The sequence below is a fragment of the Sphaeramia orbicularis genome, chromosome 24, assembly GCF_902148855.1.
Source record: "Sphaeramia orbicularis chromosome 24, fSphaOr1.1, whole genome shotgun sequence".
NCBI lineage: Eukaryota > Metazoa > Chordata > Actinopteri > Kurtiformes > Apogonidae > Sphaeramia > Sphaeramia orbicularis.
The window spans coordinates 22,874,458-22,902,236 of NC_043979.1; the positions used below are offsets into that span (position 1 = coordinate 22,874,458).

The 27,779-nt window shown below is 37.7% G+C and overlaps 2 protein-coding genes across 2 annotated transcripts in view; one reads left to right on the forward strand and one right to left on the reverse strand.

Moving 5' to 3' along the window:
* Window positions 1-996: 996 nt before the first annotated feature.
* ddx1 (DEAD (Asp-Glu-Ala-Asp) box helicase 1) lies at window positions 997-9,952 on the reverse strand. The gene is made up of 26 exons (XM_030128986.1): window positions 9,885-9,952; window positions 9,714-9,765; window positions 9,478-9,541; window positions 9,341-9,370; window positions 9,128-9,224; window positions 8,876-8,923; window positions 8,640-8,723; window positions 8,446-8,529; window positions 8,243-8,319; window positions 8,085-8,157; window positions 7,925-8,001; window positions 7,707-7,821; window positions 7,335-7,473; window positions 6,998-7,058; window positions 6,780-6,878; window positions 5,872-5,961; window positions 4,822-5,010; window positions 3,420-3,471; window positions 3,177-3,323; window positions 2,877-2,968; window positions 2,725-2,797; window positions 2,548-2,620; window positions 2,410-2,452; window positions 2,228-2,323; window positions 1,807-1,927; window positions 997-1,685 (listed from the first exon to the last, which is right to left on the reverse strand). Exons 1-26 carry the CDS (start codon window positions 9,898-9,900, stop codon window positions 1,555-1,557), a joined length of 2,223 nt encoding a protein of 740 aa, XP_029984846.1. The 5' UTR covers window positions 9,901-9,952; the 3' UTR covers window positions 997-1,554.
* Window positions 9,953-10,212: 260 nt separating this feature from the next.
* Window positions 10,213-27,779, forward strand: part of nbas (NBAS subunit of NRZ tethering complex) — a 228,409-nt gene continuing 210,842 nt past the window's right edge. Inside the window, exons 1-6 of the mRNA XM_030128460.1 lie at window positions 10,213-10,313; window positions 10,786-10,837; window positions 12,103-12,139; window positions 16,913-16,990; window positions 17,720-17,767; window positions 20,070-20,113. Coding sequence (XP_029984320.1) covers window positions 10,221-10,313; window positions 10,786-10,837; window positions 12,103-12,139; window positions 16,913-16,990; window positions 17,720-17,767; window positions 20,070-20,113 — 352 coding nt within the window. The 5' untranslated portion in view covers window positions 10,213-10,220. The remainder of the gene's footprint in view (window positions 10,314-10,785; window positions 10,838-12,102; window positions 12,140-16,912; window positions 16,991-17,719; window positions 17,768-20,069; window positions 20,114-27,779) is intronic.

Here is a 27,779-nt window from a genome sequence, read left to right on the forward strand (position 1 = left end):
AGTTTTTTCAATGGAGCTGACAACATTTTGGTTCATAATTGGAGCCTGGGAGGAACAAACTGAAAACATCTATTCCTGTGTTGTTCAGTCTAGGTTTGCTATAGTTACCTCCGCCAAGGAGGTTATGTTTTTGCCAGGGTTTGTTTGTTTGTTTGTCAACATAACTCAAAAAGTTATGGACAGATTTGGATGAAATTTTCAGGGTTTGTTGGAAATGGGATAAGGAAGAAATGATTAAATTTTGGTGGTGATCGGGGGTGGGGGGGCCCACGGGGGGGCCCACTGATCAGCCTTGGTGGAGGTCTGCGCTCTCCGAGTGCTTCTAGTTGTCTTATGTTTTATGAATTGCCACCATGCGTGAGTAGACATGACAGGGAATCTAGGCTCTAGCCATTGGCGGCTAACACTGTTTTAGATAGCAAACAAGACTTGACTTCTTTTATCACATATGCAAGTGAATTTGCATTGTTATTTGATCCTACATCACTGACACTGTCTAGTTTTGACCTAACTAGCTAAAATAGCCAACAACTTTCTTTCCAAATGGAATATTTTCATTGTACATTTCTCACCAAGATATGACTTAAAGTGTTCATTAGCTTTAGTCCATGAATAATAAAAACAATTTCACACGAGCAACTCTTTAAAATTTGAAGAGTAAAAATGTGAGCCTAGCTACATATTTGGTACAATTCTTAAAGTACATAGGTGGCTTTCCGTCCATTTCAATTTAGTTTTGGTTGAAAACCTCTAACAGGAAATGACGACACCCTACCGTGGGATCATAGCTAACAGGGCAGTTGATCAGAAATCGTTAAATTATTTATTTCAAACATGTTTTGTATTTTAGATTTTCAGTCTGCTGGGTGAAATATTTACAAAACACAAAATATTCATGTCTGTAATTAGTAAAGCATGTATATTTGTAGATTAATTTGTAAGTACACTCTCTAAATCCAACATTTGAGTGGTTAAAAAAAAAAAAAAGACAACCAATTCAGACTGGGGAAGCTGTAGTTTATTCTTGAAACATAAAAACATTTAACTCAACTCAATGATTTCTTTTACCCACATAATTCATTGGAAAACTTAAATATCTCATTCAGTCACAATCTGAAAATAAAACAAATCCAAATATTTCTTGCTTGTGTTGGCAGATCAGTAAAAGTGTGTTTTTTGAAAGCACTGCAGTGAAAACCTCTGACCTTGGAGAAGATAGAAGTCCACCACACTGAAAACACTACTGATGTACTTGGTACTAAGGCAGAGTGTATCAATGGAACACATACTGAATGCTGAAATACACTCTGCTTACAAACACAAAACCTATAACTTTTAGGAGATATTTAACAAAAAAAAAAAAAAAAAAAAAAAGCACTTGCTATCAGAGGATTATCCTCCATACAGAGTTTGACAAGCAAGCAAATGAAAACTTTGTAATGTAATGGTACACTACTACTTCCTTCCACACATTCCTAGTATGTTGCTGCTGCAAAGTGTGAAAACAAACAGATTCTTCTTCTGTGCCGGCCTACAGGGCTTGTTGCGGTACACTCAGAAGGCTCTGAAAAGTTGGTTTGGCATGTATCCCAGGTGGAGGAATGAAGTTTGGGCTTCCCTTTCGAGATTCGCGAGCTCCTGGACTGTTGGCGCCAGCACATCCACATGACCCTTATAGTTCCCACCTGGCAAAGAGCAACAGGTTTGCACACTTAATATTTTATCACTTATCTCATGATGATTAAGTATTCCGATTGCACAGCTTTTAGTAATCGATACTTTTCCTTCAGGTTTATTGACAGGTACCTCCTAAAGCCCGGCGCTGACCGTAGGTGACCTTTCCATCAAACTCATCGACAGGCACTTTGATGTCCGGCTCACACTGGGTGATGGTGCATTTTAGATGCTCCTCGATATCTGACAGGAGCTTTAATCAGAGGAAAAAGAAAACAAACGGGATGTGAGCATGGAGAGACGTCTTCTTATACGAACAAAGGAGAGTGCATTTGAGCTGTCGGCGCCGCCTTAATTAGGTGAACCCACATGTACTGGATTATACACCTGACACAATCTCAAACCCAGGAGTCCTGTTACTGCCAAGAAGACAAATGAAGGCGCTGCTTACCAAATCACTTTAAACCCCCCCCGTTGAATCAGAGGAGGTGTCATATTTCAAACAGCGAATTTAACGTGCCACCGTAACTTCATTAAACCAGCGTTCGTTCACCTCTTTCTCGTTGTACCAGATGGTGCAGCCTCCGTCCTCCTTCAACCTGGTGTTGTAGCAACCTCTGCCTCTGCTCTGGCAAACATGGTACCACACCTGCACATGTAGGCACACTTACTTAGAAACATTTTCATAACACTAGCTTTGTATTTGAGCATAAGTGCATTTCAATTATTCATCACCTTCTCTTTTTCCATAGCAACCAAGGAGATGGCCAGTCCCATTCTGCAAGTTCAAAGTGCATGAAATGATTATTAATGCACTGGTATTAAGAATATATGTATATAATCATCACAGATCATCAAATATGTAAGCCTAACCTCTCTGCTCTTCCAACTCTGCCAATACGATGAACATAGTTCTGCTTCTCATCAGGCAAGGTTACATTAATCACTGGGGAATGCGAGATAAAAGTTGTGAGAACTGACTCCAGAACACAGATGTGAATATAGGGTACTGCAAAATTGCCATTAATAATGAAGACAGGTATTGATTACCGTAAGGAACTCCATGAATATCAATTCCTCTGGCAGCTACATCTGTGCAGATCAACAGCCGCACTTCTTTCCTCTGATAAAACAATGAAAACATAAATGTAGAGCGGCTAGCTATACTGTCAGACAGCATCGTAAAGCTGAAGGTTGTGTACCTTAAAGCGCTCCAAGTTGTTTTTTCGCTCATTGGGTTTACGGTCACCATGGAGACAAACACAGGAAAACTGGTGGCCTTTACTGTCTGGACCTGAAGGAAACAGACAAATATAAAGACAGGATAGTAAGTGCTTTATGTGGATTGGGGACTATATTTTTCTGTATATTCAGTCTTTATATGCAACATTTTTGTCAAAAAAAACTGTACTAAGCACCAGAAAGTCTAATAAATCCCTTTATATGTGCGCAGTTTAACATTTTAGTCATATGTTTGGTAAAAATCAGCTTATGTGTCCTACCGCCTCCTTGCTGCATGAAGTATTGTTCCATATTGTCGCAGTCTATCTTGGTGCGGCAGAAGATTATAGCCTGGTCCATCTTGTGTTCTTTAATGGCCCTCACGGCATACTCGCCCTTCAGCACTTTGATGGCCTCTGACCACATTTCTGTAATAAACATATGCATTTTCTCGTTACTGGGGCAACATGTTTGACTATTGTTAAAATGAGCATGTGCTGAATCTGCTGCTCATCTACACTTACCTGCAGTATTAGTTCCTGGTCTGGTGTTATCTTTGGCATGTACCTCATCAGTCTAAACCAGAAAACCAAAGAATGAGATGAAAAAATATGAAACAAAAAAGGCATAAACATTTCATTAATATTTTGCTGATGGCCTGTAAAAAGACTGTTCAGGAAATGGCTATTACAGGAGAGCCCAACTTTAAACAGATGGATGGAAATCACAATGAACATTTACAAAATGGAAAAGATAACAGCATTTGTTAATCACAAATTGGAGAAATTTGCTTCATACTGGGAAAACTGGGTCAACTATGTCACACCCTATAGACCTGATTTTATTTCCACGAATTAGTGATTATGTTGTATGGAAAAGATCACTCCCTACTTGTACATAGGTTTCCCTCTTTTATTTGGTTATCTGACATAAAACAAAAATATTATTCTGGCATTTAGAGCAGACAACAGATGTATGATATATACAGGGTGTCCCATAAGTCTCCATACATAGGAGACATAATGCATTCCATACATATATGGTTCTAACATGTATTTCTTTATATTTCAGATAACCCAAAGAATGCATTTGAATAAAGAGCAACGAATTGAAATCATCCTGATGGCCGGTTCAGCAAGCAGTTGTATGGTTGCAAGCGCATTTAACAGAAAACATGGGACGAGTATCACACACGACACTGTGGCAAAACTTATTCATTCATTTTCTGAACCCGCTTTATCCTCATTAGGGTCACGGGGGTCGCTTGGAGCCTATCCCAGCTACATAGGGGCGAAGGCGGGGTACACCCTGGACAAGTCGCCAGTTCATCGCAGGGCTGACATATAGAGGCAAACAATCACTCTCACATTCACACCTATGAGCAATTTAGATTAACCAATTAGTGCATGTTTTTGGATTGTGGGAGGAAGCCGGAGTACCCGGAGAGAACCCACGCAGACATGGGGAGAACATGCAAACTCCACACAGAAAGGTCCCACCCCCCGTCGACTGGTGTTGGAATCGAACCCAGGACCTTCTTGCTGTGAGGCACGAGTGCTAACCACTGCACCGCCCAAACTTATTGTCAAGTTCAAAAAAACAGGAAGTGTTTTGGATCAATTTGTTCCCGACAAAATGGCAGTCATATAGAGCATATTATATAAATAAAAATGGTTTATGTCAAGAAACGTTTATTTTTCCTATGTATGGAGACTTATGGGACACCCTGTGCATATGATGTGCCAAATGTGAATGTCTGATACTAAATGGAAAAAAAAAAAAAAAAAAAAGTGAAACATCTGATCATCTTATTTTAGGAAGTGGCTTCTGCTGTCCACAGTAAAGCACCAACATCTGAGCTTCTGCCGTCCCTCACACTGTGTTTTATTAAGTTCTATCACTGGTCTAGAATAATAATGGCCTCACCCGGATGTGGTTCTTTCCCAGGCGCTCCCACAGACGGTCAGATTTGGGGTTGACCGGCACCACAACATGGTGGACAGTCTCAGGAACGGAGTCCTCTCCCTTCAAATCCACCCATGTGGGGAAGTGCATGATGCGCTCGGACAGCTTCTTCACATCGAATGAATGTAGGGTGGCTGAGCACACGATCACCTGAGGAAAAAAAAAAAAAAAAAAGTTACAGACGATTCAAAGGCTAACCCATAAAGACCCAGTGCTACTTTTATGTTAGTTCCCTAATGAATTTTTCTTTCTATTTAAGCTTTCTTAAGTCATTTATCACCATTTATTGTAATATTATCCTTTGAATTCTGCATTTTTCAGTGTAAACCATGTATTTTTCCCTATATTTAATTAACTGATCAAGTAGATGTTCATGAAAACTCAGAATAAATTCAAAGGTTGTTATATCAAAACAGAGAAAACTGAAGAGAAAGGACTTTTTTTTGCAAATCTATCAATAACTGAGCATAAAACAAGTGTGTCCATGCACTGTCAATTATAAAACTCAATGGGTTTTACTGGTGAATCAATGTTGTAGAAGATGGCGGTGTTTCCACAGTCCTCTGAAATGGGTCATATCTGATGACCATGAAAGGATGACAAACTGGAATTTATACCAATTATATTTACATGTATTGATAGGATTAGTGGATCGACAGGTATTAAACATTTTACATCAGTAGATAGTTTTGGTCACAAGTGGATGTTTGGGTCTTTAAGGGTTAATTATCCCCGGAGGGAAATTCGCTCTCTGTATTTAACCTGCACTAATACACGCACAGTACCTTAGCATTAGCATTAGCCATCAGCATTAGTATATTATTAGAAGTCAGTTGCTATTGAGGGCACTCTGGGACCAATTCCAGACATTCAACACTTTTTTGATCAAGGGAACTGACAGGAGAATTAACTTATAGATACTAGTTTTTAATGGTGGGAGAAACCATGGGATGGCTAATGCACTGGAATGAAACTGATGAAATAACACAGGGAAGTCGTGTCAAGCTTTACCTGAAGTCTCTTGCCATCAGAGGTGACCTGAGGGATTTGGTTATGGATCCTGTTGATGAAGTCTGTGTAGCCTGCAGACAGGAGGCCATCCTAAGGACACAGAATAAACAGCTTTAATAGCTTCAATCAACATGAGCAGAAATTCAACCAGAGCGATGGGATGATCTACATTTAGTGACCCTCTGCGTTTAGATGTGTGTACTTTACTTAGGCTTTCATTAATATTTCAGATATGTTTCTTTTTTATTTTCAGTACATGCATCTGACAGTTAGTTCATTTACACAATATGATTTTTTTTTTTTTTTTTTTAACACTAAACATAAAGAGTTTATAATGTGATATTTTCTTCTAAGTACCTATAAGCCAACACTTTGGATATTTTAATTATATTGCTTCAAAAGTTCTGAACATTTCATGGCTATGTTGCTTTTCTTTTCAATTATGTTTCTTAAAAAAAACAAACAAAAAAATGCAAAAAGTAAAGTTCTAAAAAGGTAAAAGTAGATTTATTCATAGTAAGCTGCAGTCCTAGATCCAAATAGTTCAACTAGCACCACCTGAACCAAATTCAATAATAAAATCCTATTTTTACATTAATGCCTGGGTATTTTTAATCTTAAGACAAAATATATATACAATGACAGTATAACAGTAAGAGAGTACATTTTTCTGCACTATGACTACCATCCTGTGTTAAAGAATACTTTTTTTAATCTTAATTGGTGTATTTTGCTAATACTCATATACTTTTGAATGCAGAACTTTTACTCATATTAGTATTATTGTAGTGTTCAGTAAAGAACACAAATACTTCTATCACCAATGTTCAACAACAATAATAAACAGTATTTGCACATTCTATTCTACAGATAATAAGTGCTTCTGGTGTAAAACACATTTTACATACACATTCATCCAGGACCAAAAATCGGACTTGGGACAGACTGAGCTTCCCGGTGGATATGAGGTCGTCCAGTCTGCCGGGTGTTCCCACCACAATATCAATCTGAAGAACAATAAGGCAAAGTCAAACACAAGGAGAGGAGCAAAAGTGTCTGATAGCCAACAGTTGTTCAACTCTAAAACTAATTTAGTGTTTATTTGGCAGCATTTTATGTCACATACCCCCTGCTCTAGAGCTGCCAGCTGTTCCTTGGCAGCGATACCACCAATCACCAGTAGTTCCCTGCAGAGACAGAGTTATTTAAAAATGATCAAGTATCCTTCCAGAACACAAGCACCGCCTGCTGGTGTGAAATTGGAATGACATATTGGAAAATGGAGTATCTAACATTAAACATAAAAACAAACAAAAAGCAAAAGATTGCCTGTCAGACACAGTAGTTTTCCACAATGGCAATGCATGTTTGTTTTATCAGTTAAAAATGAGCATGCTTTCCCTCAGCAATTTAATGAAACTACCACTCCAAAGATAATTAATCACAACACAAACTAGTCATACCTGAGTTTAGGGTTTTCCACATATTTCTTAAACTGCTTGACATTGTTGAGGGTTTGCTCTGCTAATTCCTTTGAAGGCTCAATGATAAGGGCTTTGGGGGCATTGGAGGATGTTTTCACCTGGCTCACTTTGGCAGTGCCTGTACAAACACAGAGTGAAAATGAGAGCAATTTAACCCTAGAATCTACTAGTTATGTGTAATAACTCTGTCAGTAATAGCTCATAAATAGGGAAAAAAAGAAACGCAGTATACATTTGGTTGCCAAATAGAATCCTGTTTCCCCTGCAACTATAAAATGTAAGGATTTTTTCCCCTCGAACCGTGATATATTCTATTTTGTCTGTAAACTTGATATAATTGACTCCACCTACCTGTTTGAGAAGACTTGACTATATTTGCTTCTGGGGCTTGGTCCAGAGCAACAAATCCACTCTTAGGCGTATGTTTGAAGTCCTCTCCACCAAAGTTAAACTTCAGCTCTGCATTCTGGTTGACATCAAAAATAACAGTTTGCACATTTGTATGGTCTAAATGTAGATTATTTTTGCTTTTCATGTTATTGCAATTTGGATGCGTCTTCTTCTATTACCTTGAGAACACAGGAGGCGTAGAAGGCCTGGCTCTTCAGATGCTGAGGGATGTCAAAAGCAACACCTAGGTCGTTACCTGGAAGAAACCACAGAAAAGCTGCTCAGGAAAAAAGGCCAGATTTTTTATATAATCATGAGGGCAAAGAAGTGAGATTGTACCATTTTTGGAGAAGGAAATTTGAGCCTTATCTAGATCCAAGTAGCATCCAATAGTGTCATGCATGGTGAATTCCTGCAAAGAAGTACATAAAAAAAATAGAAAACATGAAAATGTGTCTCACAATGGTTTAGATATTAAAACTGCCTCTGATCTTTACCTCTCCATAGCTGTCAAACTGCTTATTGTGTGATTTCTTTCCTGTTCCGCCAAAACCAAACCCATACTTATCAGTCCCTAGAATGACAAAGGAGGTTTGGATTTAGGTTCGGAACTTGGTGAGAAAGGTTAGACCTTGACAGGAAACATGTAGTCAGCTTTAGCTGTTTATAAATTCAAATTGTGAAGGGTAAAAGGACACACCTAAGTCCAGGGCTGCCTGACTAGTGGACCAACCTACACGACACAGTCCTTGGTCATGGCAGGCCACCTCATAATAGTACTTCCCTAGACAAACACAGACAAGGAACAATAAAAAGAAAGATAACAGAGATATACTCTGTGACATGTTTTCCTTCAGAATATACATTATCCCTCTTGGGATCTGAGAAACGCACCTTTAGTGACACCTTTTGTAGAGCGACAGCCATGCCACTCTTTAAACTCACGGCTCTGGCAGCATAGTCCATCTGGACCAATTGCTGTACAGACAGACATAAAAAAGTCAGTGTTTAAGTGGTTGACACAAATAAATAAAGCTGAAGTATAAGTGTTACGGATGCAACTGTTGTTGTTGTGCTGCCCCCTGGTGCATGAAAGCAACATCACATGCTTATTTTTCTAAACCTCTTACCAAATGCTGTACTGCGGTCATAAGGATTCATCTGCCAGGTGTTGAAAACTAAAAAAAAAAATATAAAGGAAAAACAAAAGGCGTTAATGTCTGTAAAGGCATTACATAAACATTTAACAGGAACAGACCTAGGTCAAAGAGTAACACAAAGTAATTTGTGACTGTTATGACACAAGGTGCTCTGTTTTGATACATATCAAAGCATTTTCACGTTTACAAAATTAACAGTCACAGTTATGCAAGTGCACTCACTGGTTCCTCCGGTCTTGATGGAGGCTCTGCCCTTCTTTCCCTCCTGCTGATCTTTTAGGGTCTCATAAACAATCTGAATCACTGGAATACTGAAGGCCTTAAGATGACAAAGGGGAATTTCAAGTAAGTACTCAGATTATCCATACATTGATCCATACATAGTAAATAATATGATATTTTAATACAAATAAAAGTGAATTAAATTTGACATACTCCAGTTTTACCACTTCCAGTTTCTGCTGCCTTTAATAAAATAGAGAATGAGAAAACAAATCAATAAAAAAACAGTCTTGCCATTTTGGCCTATGTCATTTTGGGACAGAGGGAGGAAAAGAGTCAGATTTATTTACCATGAGTACATCTCCTCCACCGAGAATAAGAGGGATAGACTCTGCCTGGATGTCGGTTGGCAGCCTGAAATCCCATGATAAATCAATGAATAAATTGAATGGTAACTATTACAGCTGGATATACAGATAATATGTGCAGATTTATTATCATGCAACAATTACAAACGTCAGTGCCGTGCAATGCAAGATGAACTGAATGAATCAGCATCGAATCAGTGTTTTGTAAAGACACTTACAGCCAGTCCATCTCCTCCACGGCCTGAGCGATTTCAGGCATGACACCCATTTCTGTTGAACATGAGTCACATATGCTGATTAACTGCGCTAATACGTCTACAGGAATTCATTGTGTGTTGAAATAGACTTCAACGTTATGTCAAGATGAGAAAATAGTCTGAAAATCTTACCCGAAAACGCTGCCATTATTCCTGACACAAGTGTAATTCAACCGGAAGTAACGTGTCTACATGTCCCGGCTCGGTGCAACGTATTTAGAGTTCGGTTGTGGCGGAGCAGTGATAATGGTTCCGGATGGTTAAAACATTACGTAAAATACTATAACATTTTACACCCTATATTTTTTTAGGGTCCATAATCAGATACATTTTTTTCCAAACGAATGCCAGGCTTGTCTATGTAAATACACGGCGTAATCTACTACTATGTATTTCCAAACGCGGTTGCCTTACTTATTTTGTCCCTTTCCGCGTGCCGTCTGTTTCTGACAGTTGGATCAAGTAAACATGGCTGAAGACAGTCTGATTGAAAACGATGATGAAAACATTTTATACGATTTACTTGTTATTACTGAATGGCCTTCAGAGACGGACACTCAGGTTAGTTGGGGGTACATGTATGTTTAATTGTAGTCCTATTCCTACATCTTACCTTGAACATTTACTTGAAAAACGGCCACGGAAAGTTAAGTATCATTAGTTGACTGAGGTCAAGCCCGTAAGCCACGTAGCGCAGATACACTGTTGGCTAGCTAAACTGTTTCACTATCACATCACATATACTTTAGATAATAACTTTAATTTCGCATTAGAATCCTAAATCGTGCATTTGTTTAATAAGAACTTGAGTTGCTTAATAAGATAAACATTACCATCCAATCAAAAGTATGCGTTAAGTTACCAGATGTAGCTGTAGGGAAATCTAATGCATTTTGATTTGTTATTGAAGTAAAAAGGAGACAGTGATTTTCAAAGACGTTGTCATGGAAGGAAAGTGTATTGCATTCAAAGACTATTGACAAAAATATAAGGTCTGCCTATAAGCTCACGTGTCACTTTGTAACATTTGCAGTTACGAGGCAGTAAAGAGCACAGCACCTCCATCATTGCAAAAGCTGTGACAGGTAAGTAACTTTAGTTTGTATTTCATCATAAAACACGTCTTCCCAAGTTTAATGTCTTTTGTGGAATTCAATTTGTTTATTAATTCATCTAAAGAAAGACAAAAAAGTGAATATTTTGTGTTGCCCCAAAGTAATGTCCAGTTGATGTTTTTATGCACTTGTTTTTGCCTTTTTTTAAATTTTGTCTACCTTTATAATAAATTTTATCTTTTGATTTGATTACCCTTCATTTGATGCCACCCCCATACATTTCTGTAAAATCATTATGAAAAGATAAAGTGAAGAACATTACAGTGTATTTAGCACCAATCTGTGCTTTATTTACAATAATTCCAGCACTTAATAAATAAATAAATAAATAAGTACAGGGTGGGGAAGCAAAATTTACAATGAACATTTAGTTGTTTTTTCTCAGCAGGCACTACGTCAGTTGTTTTGAAACCAAACATATATTGATGTCATAATCATACCTAACACTATTATCCATACCTTTTTGGAAACTTTTGCCCGTATGAGTAATCAGGAAAGCAAACGTCAAAGAGTGTGTGATTTACTGAATGCACTCGTCACACCAAAGGAGATTTCAAAAATAGTTGGAGTGTCCATAAAGACTGTTTATAATGTAAAGAAGAGAATGATTATGAGCAAAACTATTACGAGAAAGTCTGGAAGATACTATTAAAGAAGAATGGGAGAAGTTGTCACCCGAATATTTGAGGAACACTTGCACAAGTTTCAGGAAGCGTGTGAAGGCAGTTATTGAGAAAGAAGGAGGACACATAGAATAAAAACATTTTCTATTATGTCAATTTTCTTGTGGCAAATAAATTCTCATGACTTTCAATAAACTAATTGGTCATACACTGTCTTTCAATCCCTGCCTCAAAATATTGTAAATTTTGCTTCCCCACCCTAAAATTAATTGAAATGTAATTTACAGCCATAAGGTGGCACGATAAGGGCTTTTGGGCTATATATGAATATGTTTTCTATGTATATGATTATCTTTATTTTATAAGCTAATTCATTTTAATAGTGAATTCATTTATAAGTAAATCAATTTCAACTTTATATGTTATTCACTTTTTCCCATTAGAATACTACAGTGTAGGAAAAGTGTGTCATGAGTCTGTGAAGGTGTTACAGACCAAAATGAAAACAGAACTGAACTTCAGAACTGCAGAGTGCTTCTGTAAACAACATACTGTATTTAATTATCACACAGTTACCATTATTCTACGTGTTAACTGTTAAATTTCTTTCAGGGCCTTTCCGGTTAGTTCTGCATTATTTGTGGTACAGGTAAGACCATCATCATTATGTTAAAGCTGGAACATCAATCTCTTATGCTAGTATGTGATTTTCAGATTTTTTTACCCACTCATCTCATAACTCTATACAATTGTTCATCAAGGAGTAGAGTCAAAATGTATACAGTATATCTGCCTGATGGTCTAATAGACAGATGGCAGAGGTGTCTTTGTTTATATTTGTGTCTCAGACAGAACTGCATAACACTGTGAGCAGTGCAGTAAGAGAGAAGAGCAGAATGATCCAAAGTTCTTCAGTTTTTATTTTTGATGCCTACATGTATATTGTATGATTCTATTATTGAATAACTGGAGTTGTGAAGTCACTTTCTAAAATGACGCCCAGAATAGTCCTAATCACAGCAAAACAAAAGACAAATAGCAAATGCTGACAGAGGACAGGAATTGTGCAGATGAATACACTGACACAGAGTCAATAGTAGTGATTGAGAGGGATTATTATTACAGGGGTTTACAGTTTTTTGGAGAATATTACACAATATTTCTTTCACATTGTGTCTGGTCAGAGAAAAAAGGTAAGACATTATACTTTGATATATATGAACATATTTTAGTTTAGAGAACGGTGTCACCATTTATTAGACCATAGATATTCACTTTGACCACAACACTGAAATAAAGGTTCAAAACATACAAAAATGGTGAAACTGCTAGTTTTGTCATTTGATTAAAATAAAGTTTATGTAGAAAAGAATGAAAAAAACATGTTAAGAAGAACTCCATGGAAGCTTGGTGTAATGTACCGCCAAAATGTATTAAATGCAAATAAAGGTCACATGAAATTATGACCTTTAGTTTAGATTTTTTTCTGAATAGTTATAATTTTTGTTTGTATGTGTCCTGTGTCCTATATTTACTTGTACCTTAATTAAGAGACTGACAAATTAGAATATGTCGGTGTAAATATGTGCAGTAAATGAAGGCCTGTGACATCTCTGCAAAAATGGCAAAACCAAAGGTGGACTGAGACTTTTAGACAGTTCTATTTGTGTCTAGTGTAGTGTCTCTGTTCTTTTATTACTTAAAAATCTATAGCACAGGTGTCAAACATGGTGCACGGGCCAAAACCTACCCTCCAAGGGGTTCAGTCTGGCCCCAGGATGAATTTGCAAAGATTACAAAGACGACTTTGACAATCAAGTCGTATTGATCAGCTAAATTTAATATTTTTCGGTTCCAGACACATGTATCTAAATGTTTTGTGTATTTGTAGTTCCACTGTGATCTGTAAGTTGGAATTTACATGAATAAATAATAAGCTGAGGCATAATATGGTTAAAATTGCAATTATTTTTCTCAAGAAATTTCAGGCTGTTCATGGAAGTTTAGGTTATTCACATTTTTTGTTTAAGAATAGTTTGTAAATGTAATACTTTTTTGTACCTAAACAAAAAGAAAAAAATTAGAGTTGTCATTATTTTTAAGTTATTATCCTATTATTGTACCTGTCCAGCCCACTTGAGGTCAAATTGGGTATGTGTGGCCCCTGAACAAAAATGAGTTTGACATGCCTTGGCATGTGCTGATCTCACTGTTGTAGTTCAACTGTTAAAGTATGAAAAAAAAAATAAAATAAAAAAAAATAGTGTTTTCTTTTAGATGTGCAAGGAGTAAAATGAAAGCGAGTTTGTAACAGGTGTTAACAGTCTAGCGTGGCCTTGATACACTTGGCTTATCAAGAGACGCGACAGGGGTTTGGATCTTAAAAAATGCTCAATATGGAGAGTTCTAGCGTTATTGAAAGTTGCTACATTACACACTGTTCTTACAGCAGACTGATGAAAGCTGTTATCAGATGGCTGCATGTGGCCCACAGTGGATTCTTTAAAGTTTTTTTTAAAGCGTAGACCTGCTTATCCTCTCAGCAGGTGGTCAGTCAGTACCATCAGTAACAAAATGAAATATTTAAAACCCCTTCTCACATCTCCCCTTCTGTTTTTGCTGATGAGATAGGATGATGAGTTTTTATTTGGTATTAGAGTCATTCCACTTCTCACATCTCAGTTAAACATCATTGACTTTCTTGGTTAAAAAAAATTGTGAAAACTTCAACTTCCGACCTGACAAAATCCTAATACTACTTTTTTTTTTTTTTTTTTCAGTTATGAAGAGCAAATATTTCATCATTAATATGCGTGTTGTAAACTGCACCTCTTTCTTATTTTTCACTGGATTGAGTTGAAATTATCTATGAAACCCTAAGGCTAAGCTTCAACATGTATTCATCTAAATAGTTCTTACTAAAATCAAATTAATAAGCATAAATGAGTTTACATGAATGAAGAATCAGTATTTCACTTTTTGCAACCCATATGATTATGTGTAGCATCAGTATATTTCTGTCATGATACTATATTACTCCATTTAATTTATTATTACTATATCCCCCGAAATGGAGTTTTGAGGGATATAATGGTTTTACCCTGAACGCCTCCAGATATCCTTTGTGTAAACACAATAACTAGGACAGATTTGGTTGGATTTCTTTTCCCTTGATAACCAACATAGGAGACCCCTAGTGGAAGAACTCTATTGATTTCAGCTTCTCTATGAGTATTATAAGTCATCCAAATGGGGGTGCTTTAGTTGAAAATCCTTTTTTTGGGCATATATCAAACAATAATAGGCCGATTGAGAAAAAAATTTGGTTCATATTGATCATCTTACAAACGTCCATTTTCTTGCTACCATCCAGAGTTCATATGGTGTCGTTTTCATTTACTAGGTGGAATTTTGTGAGGAAAAATTGGTTCTCTTACCATTATTCTGCCACTATCAGGTTGATGTAGCTCAAATTGAGTTCATATCGATTGTCTAACAATTCTCCTTCATCATGCCGCTACCTTAAGTTTACCTGTCATATTTTGACACCAGGTGGTATGTTTTTTCCAAATGGTTGGGGAAGCTTCTGTTGAGAAATTTGTTTTCTTGGACATTATTAAGGAAATAGCAGGCCGATCAAGCTCAAACTTGATTCAGATTGATCGTCCAACAAATATCTAATATCTTTTCTGAGATTATTCAGCAAATAATTTTCTGACGTTATTCGGATTCAGAACACTTTTATTGTCATTAAGGCAAATTACATCAGAGATGCACTGCAGAATGAAATGACGATGCAGGGTCAGCAATAAAAATACACATAATTAAAAACAACTGACATAAAATAAGTGATAAAATACTGGTGTGGTAGTACAGTGAATGAAATAAATAAGTAAATAAGTATATCCACCGTGTGAACACGATTACTATCCCCCTTTAGCACCTAGGGGAAGAACCCTATTGATTTTGGGTGTTCCATGAATATTATCACTGGTCCAAATGGGGGCGCCTCTGTAGAAAAATCAGTTTTTTGGACATTTTTAATACATATAGTCGGCCAAACAAGCTCACATTTGGTTCATATCAAGAGGATTGGAGGTTCCGGGGATATACCCTAAGCATCGTTATAATACTATTTTGTTCATACTTTTCATTCAGAGGTTGTTGTTTTTTTATCAGTAGGTGTTTGGATGATGTCGACCTCAAGGTTTTTCTGTCTCTATGCAATGCCAACAAAATACACATACTAATCATAAACTTGAGCTCTGAGGGCACAGCTTCAAAAATACATAACTAAAAAAGTACTTGGAGAGGGACTTTAGGACTGTACAAGGTCAAAGCGACTTAATAGATTTTTTTAAACATTTAGTTTGACATCAAAATCCATGACATGAACCACAGAGGGCAAGATGCGTTGGCTTGGAAAGAATTATATATCTATATCAGAATCAGCTTTATTGGCCAAGTATGTGAACACATATAAGGAATTTGGCTTTGGTTTTTCTTTGCTCACATGTTTCAACATGAACCCCAAACTACATGAACCCAATCACACTTGAACATATAATTTAATATAGACAAACATTCGACAACAACGGGATGAGATTTACAATGGATTTATGTTGTAATATGTACAGAGTGCAAAGTGGAGTTTTATACAGTGAGTGGATGTGTGCAGGGATCTGGTCTATTAGAATATATGTTTATGTATATATTATTTACAGTAATGTGTATGTGCTGTCAGTGTGGAAATGAAATGTACGACAATATAATAAGTGCATACTATAGGTTTCACTGGTATGAACTGCAATTCTGTGGAGAATCTGGAATTTGTCAACGTCAAATTGGAATGACTAAAGATATGAAAAATTGATTCTTGTGAGGCACAGTATTTAATAATGACAATGAGGGGTGTTTGTTTATGGATAATATTGAATTGATTGAAAATTGTTGAATTGTTGAGTCTGTTTGTATGACTGTACTGCCATGATCATATTGTTGTGTATGATTCAATTACTGCATTATGTATTCGTTGTGGATGAATGTTAAAATTTGGAAAAATGTATTGTTTGATTATTGTATTAAGTTAGTTATAAAGGTGTAAAAGCACCTGAGGGGTAGGATTAAATAAGTTTATACTTCTTTCTACTCCTTTTCGACCAAAATTCAGACTTGCACGTACTTGAAGATAGATTCCGTTCATTTCAATGTTATTTTGTTTTTGTCTTATTTTGCTTCGTTTTGTTTTATTTTGTTTCTTTGCATGTTTGAAATAAATAAATAATAAAATAAATACGTAAAAATGACAGGCATTAAAGTCTTTAAAATGTTCCGAACTGTATTTAGCAGCTAATTATTTTTTTCTTGTAATAAATGAGTGACTGTTACATGATTTTTTTTTTTTTTTTTCCTATAAACCTAGCCCGACCAGCTCGTCTCTGCCTCCTGGCCTCGTCCGACTGGCAAACAAGCAGATCAACTGGCAACTCATCTTAGCAAGGTACAACACACACACACACACACACACTTGCACTAAATAGCATTGTAAGGACACTCATTAAAAACTCACTTAGTTCTCCCTGTGCTTCCTATACACACAGGTACACACTCCCACTGTGATCAATACGTGAATATGGACTACTTAGTTGCTGACATGCACTGAGCCGCCACCTTCTCCTGCTTTGTGTATCCCCTTAGCCAATCATTTAATCGTATTCATTACAAGAGACAAACCAAGTAGAAAGGCAGTTTTTAATTGGCTATTGATTCAACCATGTAAGACAGTGTTAAGTGTGGCCAATTGATGCTGCAGATGTCCATTAGTTTGATGTGCTTGATCCTTCCATTTCGTTTCTGTCAGCCCTTAAATCTTTCTCCCTCATTTCACTCCCTCTGAAACTATCTTTGCTCAGTTTAATGCTTCTAATCATTGTTGTTCCTCCTTTCTTTAAGCTCTTCAAACTGGGCTCCTATTCCAGCGTGTTATATCTGTTTCATCCAGTTGTCCTCCATCATCTCTCCATCATTAATCTGTCCCATCTTCCTTTTGATGTTCATGAATATATCTGCCATCTTAATTAATGGCGTTCATAGCTGACATTTACCTTGTTTGCTTTCTACTTTCCTTATCTTCCTTTGTCTTTCCTTTCACTTCCAGTTACTTAATTCTCTTTTACCATTCTTAACCATTTTCTTTTTTTTTTTTTTTTCTCTCTCTTTTTTAATGCAGTAATGGCAAACTGTTGGCAGTGGTACAGGACCAGTGTGTGGAGATAAGGTAACTATTGAACACCAACCGTCTGTTTCAGGCACTTTTCATTAATTGAGTGTTTATCATGTCTCTCTTTAAAACAGAGCTGCAGTCTCATTTCATATCTAAAGAATGCTGATTTTTTAAAAATTTACTTTTTATTGTTGTTTTTGACAAAAAAACAACACAAATACAAACAATAATAGAACAAACAGCAGGGGGAGAATCCAACATCTGAGTAAAATTTAGTCCACACGTACATCACTATGCTCATATATCCATATTAATTATCTTTACGGCAAAGTTTGAGGATGTGCCCTCTGTAGGGGCACGTTGTTATTAAAGAAAATCAGTGAAATGAGGTGATGACACGCACATCCAGTCACTGAAAGGTGTGCAGGATTCCAGAAACACAGTGGATGAAAGAATCAGATATGGTCCGCACATCTTGTGAGCTCCCAAAGAATTGTATTCATGGTGAATAAAATTCTTTGGGAGCTCACAGGTTGTGCGGACCATATCTGATTCTTTCATTATACAAAATCAGGGCTTACAGTTGAAACAGAAGTGAGCCATTTTAACCAATTTTCAGCGAAGAAATCAATTTTACATCTCAGTTTAAATATGATTCTCTCCATAACATATACACTGTAAACAACATCAGTCCAGTCATTTATAGTAGGTATGTCTCTTTTCAGCCATTTTCTGGTCAGGGCCTTCTTACTTGCTACTAAGAGTAGTCTCAATAAACATGTATCTCTCTTTGCACTCTTGAGTTCTTCTAAATCATTGAGGTGCATGGTTTTAAAGTCAAAACAAATTTTAAACTTAAAAATTGCCTCCAGGAGGCCATGGACACATCTCCAAAATGGAGCCACAGAGGGACAATCCCAGAAGATGTGAAAGTGGTTGGCCATAGTAGCCTACTTCCAGAGGACCTGAATGAGGATTTAAAAAAAACAAAAAAATCAGATTTAAGTATATAAACACTCATCCTCAGTATGTTTTCATCAGTTGACTAATTATTTCTTTGGTCTAGCTGATGCCTGAGGCCAATTAAAATGACATTTCACAATTAGTTTTGTTTATGTGAAAAAGGAGCATAGAGAAAAAGGCCAAAGCTTATTTACCTGTATATGTTTGTGTTCATTTTGAGTAGGTGTAATTACTTTCCAAAACAAACCCAGGCTCCCTTTTACAGTTCATAAATATGCTCACTCAGCAGTGTACACTATTGACACAGTGTAATGCTTGAAATGGAGCAAAATGGAAATGGAAATCAATAGAAATCAACTAGGTATACAAATATATCCTGCTCTCTGAAGGTTAACTAAACTAGGCCTTGACTCAGATGGCCCATTTACTGTTGAACCTTTGTGTAATTGAAATCCCGCTTTATGAGCATATATACAGAACCCAATGACTGTTCTGTCATGTGTATCTGAGCTATTCAGAGCATAAGCTATGTTACATTTAGCTCAGTGCTGTGGATTACTTTATACAGGGATCCTGTGGGGTCTTAAAAGTCTTAAAAATCCTGAATTTACAAAACTGCATTTAATACCTTAAAAAGTCTTTAAAAGGTATTAAATTTGATATGGTAGGTCTTAATTTATATTTCCATAAACTTGTTGGCTATATTATGTTCAAATGTGTCTGTTAAATGTCCAAGCTGCAAGGAACAACATTAGTCTACTCAGTTTCACCTGTTCCAACTGACAATTTATAATGAAATTAGGAACCAATTATTGCTAACTTTACAGCCCCCGGTGAGAAATAATCACAGAGCATTCAGTTCTGTGTACAGTATGTAGGTAATATTCAATCTCCACTGATGTAAATAAATACATTTTCCTAAATTCTAGGAGTCATGAATTTTTTCCAGTATGGTCGTGAAATGGGTATTAAATTCTGTTCTAAGTAGTCTTGAAAAGGTCTTAAATTCAACTTGTAGAAACCTGTAGGAACCCTGTTTATAGCCTCAGATTAATACTTTGGTTTCCTCTTGTTTCCTTGGTACACAGCAGTGTTGTTTAATCATAGTGTGTTTTATAGCCTTGCTTCATAGTATGAGGTGGTGTGAGTGGGTGTTAAGTCAGCTCAAGGCCTGATCCACTGAGCTCCGTTAAAAGTCTGTCCAAACACAGCCCACTCTCAAGGTCCGGTTGGCTTGATCCATTGAGCTACTTTGGCAGACGCTCAGTGGCTGTAACAGCCCCCTTTATATTGGGTCAGATAAGGTTAGGCGTGCGTGGCCGTGTGCATTGTTGCCATGTAGTGTAGTGTCACACTCTCCTTCCATCACTCGCCCTGTGTGTGTCCTCCTCAGGTCTGTGAGGGATGACTTCTGCTCCGTCATTGGGAAATGCCAGGGTAAGACCTCTTCTGTTTTATCCATCAACATACTTCACCTCACTGAACAAATGGGGCATTTGCTTTTGTGTAGTACAACTCTTGTATTATATTTAGCTCTTTATAGGACACTCATAGAAATACTCTGAAATTCAAAATTTCAACCTTATTTATTTATTTATAAAGTTTGTTTGATAGGGACAATGCAAATTACATAGTATAACTTCTACTTGTTACAAACAAGCTGTAGTAACTGATGATTCACACAAAGAGATTATAGCTATTGCTAGTTTCCATCTCCAGTCCCTAGTCAGGCTTTTAGCAGAGAAAGAAAGAAAAGAAGACTTCCAGTTGCAGGTTTGATGGGTTGAGTTACAGCAAGAAAGCCATTGCTCAGACTTCAGAATAAGAAAAAGAGGCAGGCCTGGGCCATGATACACCGCCAGTGGACTACTGAAGACTGGAAGAAGGTGTTATGAACTGATCAAACCTGCAACTGGAAGTCTTCTCTTCACAGTTGAAACTGAGACTTGCTTACTACAACCACTACTGAGCTGTGCTTGAAGCTGTTGTCCTGTGAGTCTCCTATCAATCCAGCTGTTGACTGTCAGAAACTTGTCTTCTGATTCTGTTGTGTGTTTGGCTCTGCCAGACGTCTTCCTGTCAGCATTTCCCCCAGTTTCTGAGTGCCTTTTGATGGTGAAGGAAACTGGACTTACTGACACCTTGACTTTCTTGGACATTTCTCTGTAGGAAACACATACATTTTTAAATGTTATGATGGTCTGTCTCTTCTATCGTTAATTGTCTTTTCCTCGCCATTCTTATAGTAACACACTACTTCCTGCAGTACAATACTGTTCAAATAATGCTCACAACGGTATGGTACCAAAGTGTGTTCCAACATTACTTTTATGCAGACAGAGGGGGTTGGAAGGAATTCACAAACGTTGGGACACCTGTAGGAATTGGTAGCACCAACTTTCGAGGCTTGATCAACCTCCATTGCTGCAGAACTGCTTTAAGTTGTTAACCTATTTCTTGTTCGCCTTTTTGTTTAATTCTGAAATTTACATTATTTTTCAGTTTTGTTTAACCTTACCTGTTTTTTGTTTTTTTTGTTTTTTTACCTCTGGCAGTTCACCGCTTACCTTTGTACCATTTCAAGCAGTTCATTGGACTTGAACTGCTTGAATTTCAATACAAAACTAGATAAATTGGGGTATTCTAAAACTTTTGACCGGTAGTGTACATATATACATATATAGTGTATTATTGGACGACCTAACAAGACTGTTTTACTATTGTAAAATTTTGTAAACATTTTTTATTGTTATGTAGAAAATCAAGGTCAGTGAAGTTACCATATTTGGTTCCTTACCCGTAAGTGGCAAAAAACAAACAAACTAAAAAATATATATATATAAAATGCAAGAAAAACACATGTAAGGTGAAAGTAACATATATTTTAGAACATTATGTTTATGTTTATGCATTTGGCAGATGCTTTTTTCCAAAGCGACTTAAAGGGGAAAACCAATTAAATCACTCAATCAATCAAATTTTATTTATATAGCGCCAGATCACAAAAAAAGTTATCTCATGACACTTTATATATAGAGTTGGTCAAAAACCAGACTCTAAGCCAATTTACAGAAACCCAACAGAATCCTCCAGGACCAAACACTTGTGACTGGTGACAGTGGCGAGGAAAAACTTCCCTTGAACAGGCAGAAACCTCGAGCAGACCCAGACTCCTGGAGGATGGCCGTCTGCCTTGACCAGTTGGGGTTAAAGAGAGAGGGTAAAGAAAGAGAAAAAGAGAGAGCGATAGAGATAGAGGCTGGGGGAGAAGGGGGGAGTAGGGGGAAACACATGGAGGCAGTTGAGGATAAGTGAGTGGTGATGATGAGGGCAGGGAAGAGGCAGAACCACCGCAGCAGGTCCAGAAATAATCCTGGAAGAATCTGTGATAATCCTGGGAAAAACCCTATTAGAATATTTAAGATGGAATGTTTGAAAGTGTTAGGATAGGAGGTGCTCTCGGAATAGCTGGGTCTTCAGGAGCTTCTTGAAGATAGGCAGGGATGCCTCTGTTCTTGTAGCACTTGGTAGGGCGGTCCACCAACGTGGAACGACCCATGAAAAGAGCCTGGATTGTCTTGTACAAGGTCTGGGGACCACCAGACTACGTTCCCCAGATGAGCAGAGTGGTTGTGGGGGAACATAAGCTTTTATCAGTGCACCTAGGTAGGTAGGAGCAGACCCACTGAGAATTTTGTAGGCTAGGATTAAGGATTTGAATTTGATGCGGGCAGCTATGGGTAGCCAGTGTAACTCAGTGAGTAAGGGGGTGACATGTGCCCTTTTAGGCTGATTGAAGACCAGACGCGCTGCTGCATTCTGGACCATCTGTAGTGGTTTGACAACACAAGCTGGGAGGCCCATTAGAAGAGCATTGCAGTAGTCAAGACGGGAGATGACCATAGTCTGTACCAGGAGCTGGGTGGCCTGTTCAGTTAGGTATGGTCTGAGCTTTCTTAGGTTGAACAGAGTGAAACGGCATGATCGGGTGACAGAGGCAACATGATCTGTGAAGGTCAACTGATTATCAATCATGACTCCCAGGTTACGTACTACACTGGTAGTAGCCAGAGGTATGGAGTCAGTACTGATGGCGATGTCCTGCTGTATGGTTGGCTTAGCTGGGAAGACCAGCAGTTCAGTTTTGGACAGGTTCAGCTGAAGGTGATGGGCTTTCATCCATGCAGATATGTCAGAGAGACAATCTGAGATTCGTGCTGAGACTGTGGAGTCATCAGGTGGGAATGCCAGATAGAGCTGGGTATCATCAGCATAGCAATGATATGAGAAGCCGTGTGAGTGGATGATCTGATCGAGTGAGGTGGTGTATATGGCAAAAAGGAGGGGGCCCAACACAGAGCCTTGGGGGACCCCCATGGTGAGGCGGTGAACTGCTGATGTGTGCCCTAGCCAGGACACTTTGAAGGACCGACCAGTAAGGTAAGATTGAAACCAGGAGTGTGCATGGCCTGTGATGCCCATATTCCAGAGTATGGATAACAGGATATCATGATTGACAGTGTCAAATGCTGCTGACAAGTAGAGTAGAATGAGTACTGAAGACTTGGCTGCTGCTCTAGCCTCTTTCAAGGCTTCTGTCACAGACAACAGAGCCGTTTCAGTGGAGTGGCCGATTTTGAAGCCAGATTGGTTGATGTCAAGGAGGTTATTTTGGGAGAGGAATTCTGTGACCTGTTTGAAAACTGCCCTTTCGATGGTCTTAGAAAGGTATGGGAGGAGTGAGACTGGTCAATAATTCTCCACTTGAGTGGGGGTGAGGGAAGGTTTTTTGAGTTGTGGTATTACCTGCGCTTGTTTAAATACTGTAGGATTTAGAACATCACAACAACATAAGTGCTGATCCAGACCCCTGTCCACATCCACGTTATCCCTTTGAACATCATTCCTTACATTAGTACCATTACTTCATGGTACCTAACAAAGCAGGTACCCTCACTGTTCATGCAGAGGTGGACCTTACAGACCCTGTAGACCACATTGGACCTAAGATTGTTGACTCACTGTCCTCTCTGTAACTGTTGCTGTCACTGTGTTGTAATGTATACAGAAATAACAAAAAATAGTCACTTGCCTGGTGAAGGTGTAAGTGAATCAAGGGCTGTGTGTGTGTCCTTGTAATGTGATTTTAAGTGACTAAAAGCACGAGTGAGAATAAAATAAATTTTAAAAAAAATCAAGGATGGTTAATATGAAATTATTATTGGAGTTTTAATTTTACATATTCATTTGAGCTGGACACTTAATCAAATCTCAGTTGCAATGTCAGCCTTAGAAGTTACATAATCACCAAAAGCTGCAGTTTAATGGTCTAGCCTGGTAATATTCTTAATTCAATGACCCTGAGCAGACATAAATAATGTATGCTGCTACAGTCGAAGTTGTTGCATTTGATTAAATACTAGTTTCAAGATTGTTTGAGGTGGAAAAAAAATACATGTTTCAGAATGATGAGGAAGATGTGCATTTTGCTTGATAACCAACCAAACACACTCAAATCGTATTTTTTTTTTTTTTTTTTACCAATTTATGCAGCCCTCAATATCTGTGCAACAAATATAAATCATGCCATGTCTAAAATGATGAAAGTGCTGTACATATGATCAAAGGTTGAATATCTGAGCATGTTTTTCTACGTATTAAGTCTTCGGTGTGTGTCTAACCTGTAGTTTTAATTCATAGTGTGTTGATGTCTGTGTTCTGCATTTGTACACAGCACCTTTGAGTTTTTTTTTCAAAGAGAAATATCGGCCATAGCGGCTAATGGGAACATGTGAGTGCGACACCGGAGATAATGCCCCTCGTCCCCTGCACTGCCACTCATTAAACACAGCATCGTCGCGCCTGATAAAAATAAATCGCCTTGATTTTTTTTTTTTTTTTTTTGATTAGCTGTATTTTGAAATGGTTGTAATTGCGCTATTCAAACATGGGGAGAACCAGACTGTGCAGGTTAACGAGTTTTAAAGGCTTAAAGCTGCCATGATTAATCATTTTATATAGAAAAAAAATAAAATCATGATGTGTTAAATGTGTTGCTCACAGTAATGAACCCATGGAGAGTTGCTTTTAACTCTATTGCTCTGTGGGGTGTTTTAATGTGTTTTTCTTTTAATGTGTCTGTTTTCCACTAAGAAATAAGGCTTAACTCTTCAAAATATTAGTCAAAATATTATCAAAATCACATTAGAACCAAGTGCACTTACCAAGTCAAAGGAACTGCAGTTTATTTTAGAAACATACATTTTTGCTGCGGCATACCATCATATGTGAAGTGCTATGAAGATACAGATGTAAAGGAACATGTTTGGTTGGTACAGACGCCAGAGAAAATCACAGCGTCGTCCTCACAGCTTTTTCACTAAAATAGTAAATGGACCAAAGTGCTTTTCAGTGCCTCACATTCACCCAACTAATGCACACACATTCACTAACTAATGAACCAGTCACCAAGAGGAACTTAGTTTGTGGACAACACGCTTCATCTCCTGAGGAATAACTCCATTTGAATGAAATCTGAACATGATCATTCCCATGTGATTTAACCCATAAAGACCCAAACAGATACTGGCGACCAAAACAATCTACTGATGTAAAATGTTTAATACCTGCTGAACCACTAATCCTATCAATCCATGTAAATAATTGGTGTAAAATGCAGTTTTTCATCTTTTCATTGTCATCAGTTATGACCCATTTGGACATTCAGAGGTAGTTGATACATAATGGCAAAGGATTTTTACAGTTTTAAATATTGATTAACACACTTTGGTTAGTATAGACCACTACATAGTATGCTCCAACAAGAGTCATCATTGTTATCCTACTATATAATGCACGTTCTGTGTCTGTCCGATCGATGTTGCAGCACAGGAGGGCGTTTGTACGGATTTTGCTCAGCCTTCACACGCCCGATAGCCGCCAAACTCACCAAATGAATAAAAACATTACCTGACTATCGCCTAGGCACAATTTTATGTCCGTATTCAATTGTTGTCAGGTAGGCTGAGCGATTTTAGCCTGTCATGCTATCGTACAATGCCGCTAGTTAGTAAAACCAGTGCTTTTCCTAAAATATGTCAAAACAAGTTACAAAAATGTCAATAACAGAGTTTTACCTCAGTGTTAAAGGAGTGATGTTTAGCTTTTTTTTTTTTAAAGGGATCATATTTGGCTAAACCTACTTTTATTAGTCTTTGTGCAAATGTCATAACGTAACTAGTCATAGATGTAACAAATTAAGCAGAAATTAAAATGGGTTGTAGAAATCCACTTGATTTTTGCCAAAATGAATATAAAGATAGCTTTGCAGCACCTGAAGGGTTCAAATTCAAACTTTATGAACTATTAGGGTCCAAATACACAAATAAATGTATCAAAGATTAATAAAGGTGGGTTTAGCAAAATATGACCCCTTTAAGGTACTGTCTGGGTTTTTATGGAAGAGTTTTTTTTTTTTTAATTATTATTCAACAGGAAACTCTAATTTTCCATAATTTTGGACCATCATCACCCATCTGTATCAAAATTTGGAAAACATGGAGCAGATAATAAACAACATTCAAGAATTTTTTAAAAGGAACAAGTCCAATGTTGAACAGCTATTTGTTTTTATGCACTTCATATTTATTTTACATTAATTTAGCTTAGGTGACTCCCAAATTGGCGTTGTGCTTCATGTTTACAAACCTTTACATTTACAACAGATAGAAAACTCAGCTTGACTAATGTTAGTTTAGTTAATAATGACTGGTCTTATCCATATATGCATTACTGCTGATTAATATACAGTTACTTATAGATCAAATTTAGAATGCAGTTGTAGATTGAAGCTGTCCTTGGTTCTGTTCTTTGCCATGAATTTTTCATGCTAGTTCGCATTGACATTCTGCCCCAAACACTAAAGCTTTAAAACCCTTCCTGTAAGAATCCCAAAATAAAACTCATGTGGGTTGTCTCAATAGGTCTGTCTTTGTGATATGCCTTTTCTTCCTTCATTTTTTCCCTCATTCTCATCATATTTCCCACCCTCTCGGCCTCTTACTATATTTGTTCTGCTCTGGCTAGCCGTCATTGTGGGCCGTTGTTCTAATGGTTCATAGTGTGGATAACAGTAGCCTCTAGGCCTGTGTAAACCCCAGCCTCCCCCTCTTTTTCATTCCATTTCGTCTCTCCTTTTCATTTTACTTTTACTTCATTTCATTTCACGGAGATTTGTCCTAATGGATTTTGCTGTGATCCTGCCTTTAATGGCATTTGCTTTTAATGGAGGAGCGTGCACGGAGGCATGCGTTCTGCGTTTTTTACTCGCGCACCGCCTTGTGTGTATGCATCCCGTGCGCATGAGTGTATTCTGCACATCCACACCTGTGTTTTCACTCTGTGTCTTTTTTTTTCTTTTTTCACTCCTCCCTGTCTGTCTGCTTCTGTAACAGCGGAGTCGTCTCCCGCCCCCGTACATAATTCATAAGTGTTGAACTCTGATAAATGCATCCACAAGGCTTCAGATAGAAGGTTTCTGTTGGGTCGTCAGGCATAATTCTCCCCAACGCCCCCCCCCCCTCCCTCTCTGCTAGAAGAACAGGACACTAGCATCCAATTTTCCAGCTTCCCCAAAAAGCCATCTATGTGGAAATGGAGCCCTCTCAGCCGCAGAACAACATACAGCATGCTATTCATAATGGGAGGGAGATAGGCAATGGATGGAAGGCAAAGTGAAATAGAAAAAAGGATTAAAACAGGAAGGAAAAAGAACTAAATGTACAAAAAGAGGCGAACAGAAGAGGCGCGTGGTCTCAAATGTTCTTGTTTGCTCCTCCTCAGCTCACAGTCTCATAGGTGTTTTAAATCTCCCACATCCTGAGGTGCTTTCGAATACTTAAGGCCCTTAAAATTTAGGGGAGCTATTATTTCTCTCAGCGGGTGCCAAATTCATTGTGTCTCACTCTCTCTTTCACCATCTCTCCTTCTCTGTGTCTGTCTCGCCTCCCACTTCTTTGCTTTGTTCTTCATTTAAAATTCTAGTCATACAATGTCCGACGCCTCCATTCGTTTGCAGTATTGCCCACCAGGGGTTGCGGCAGCA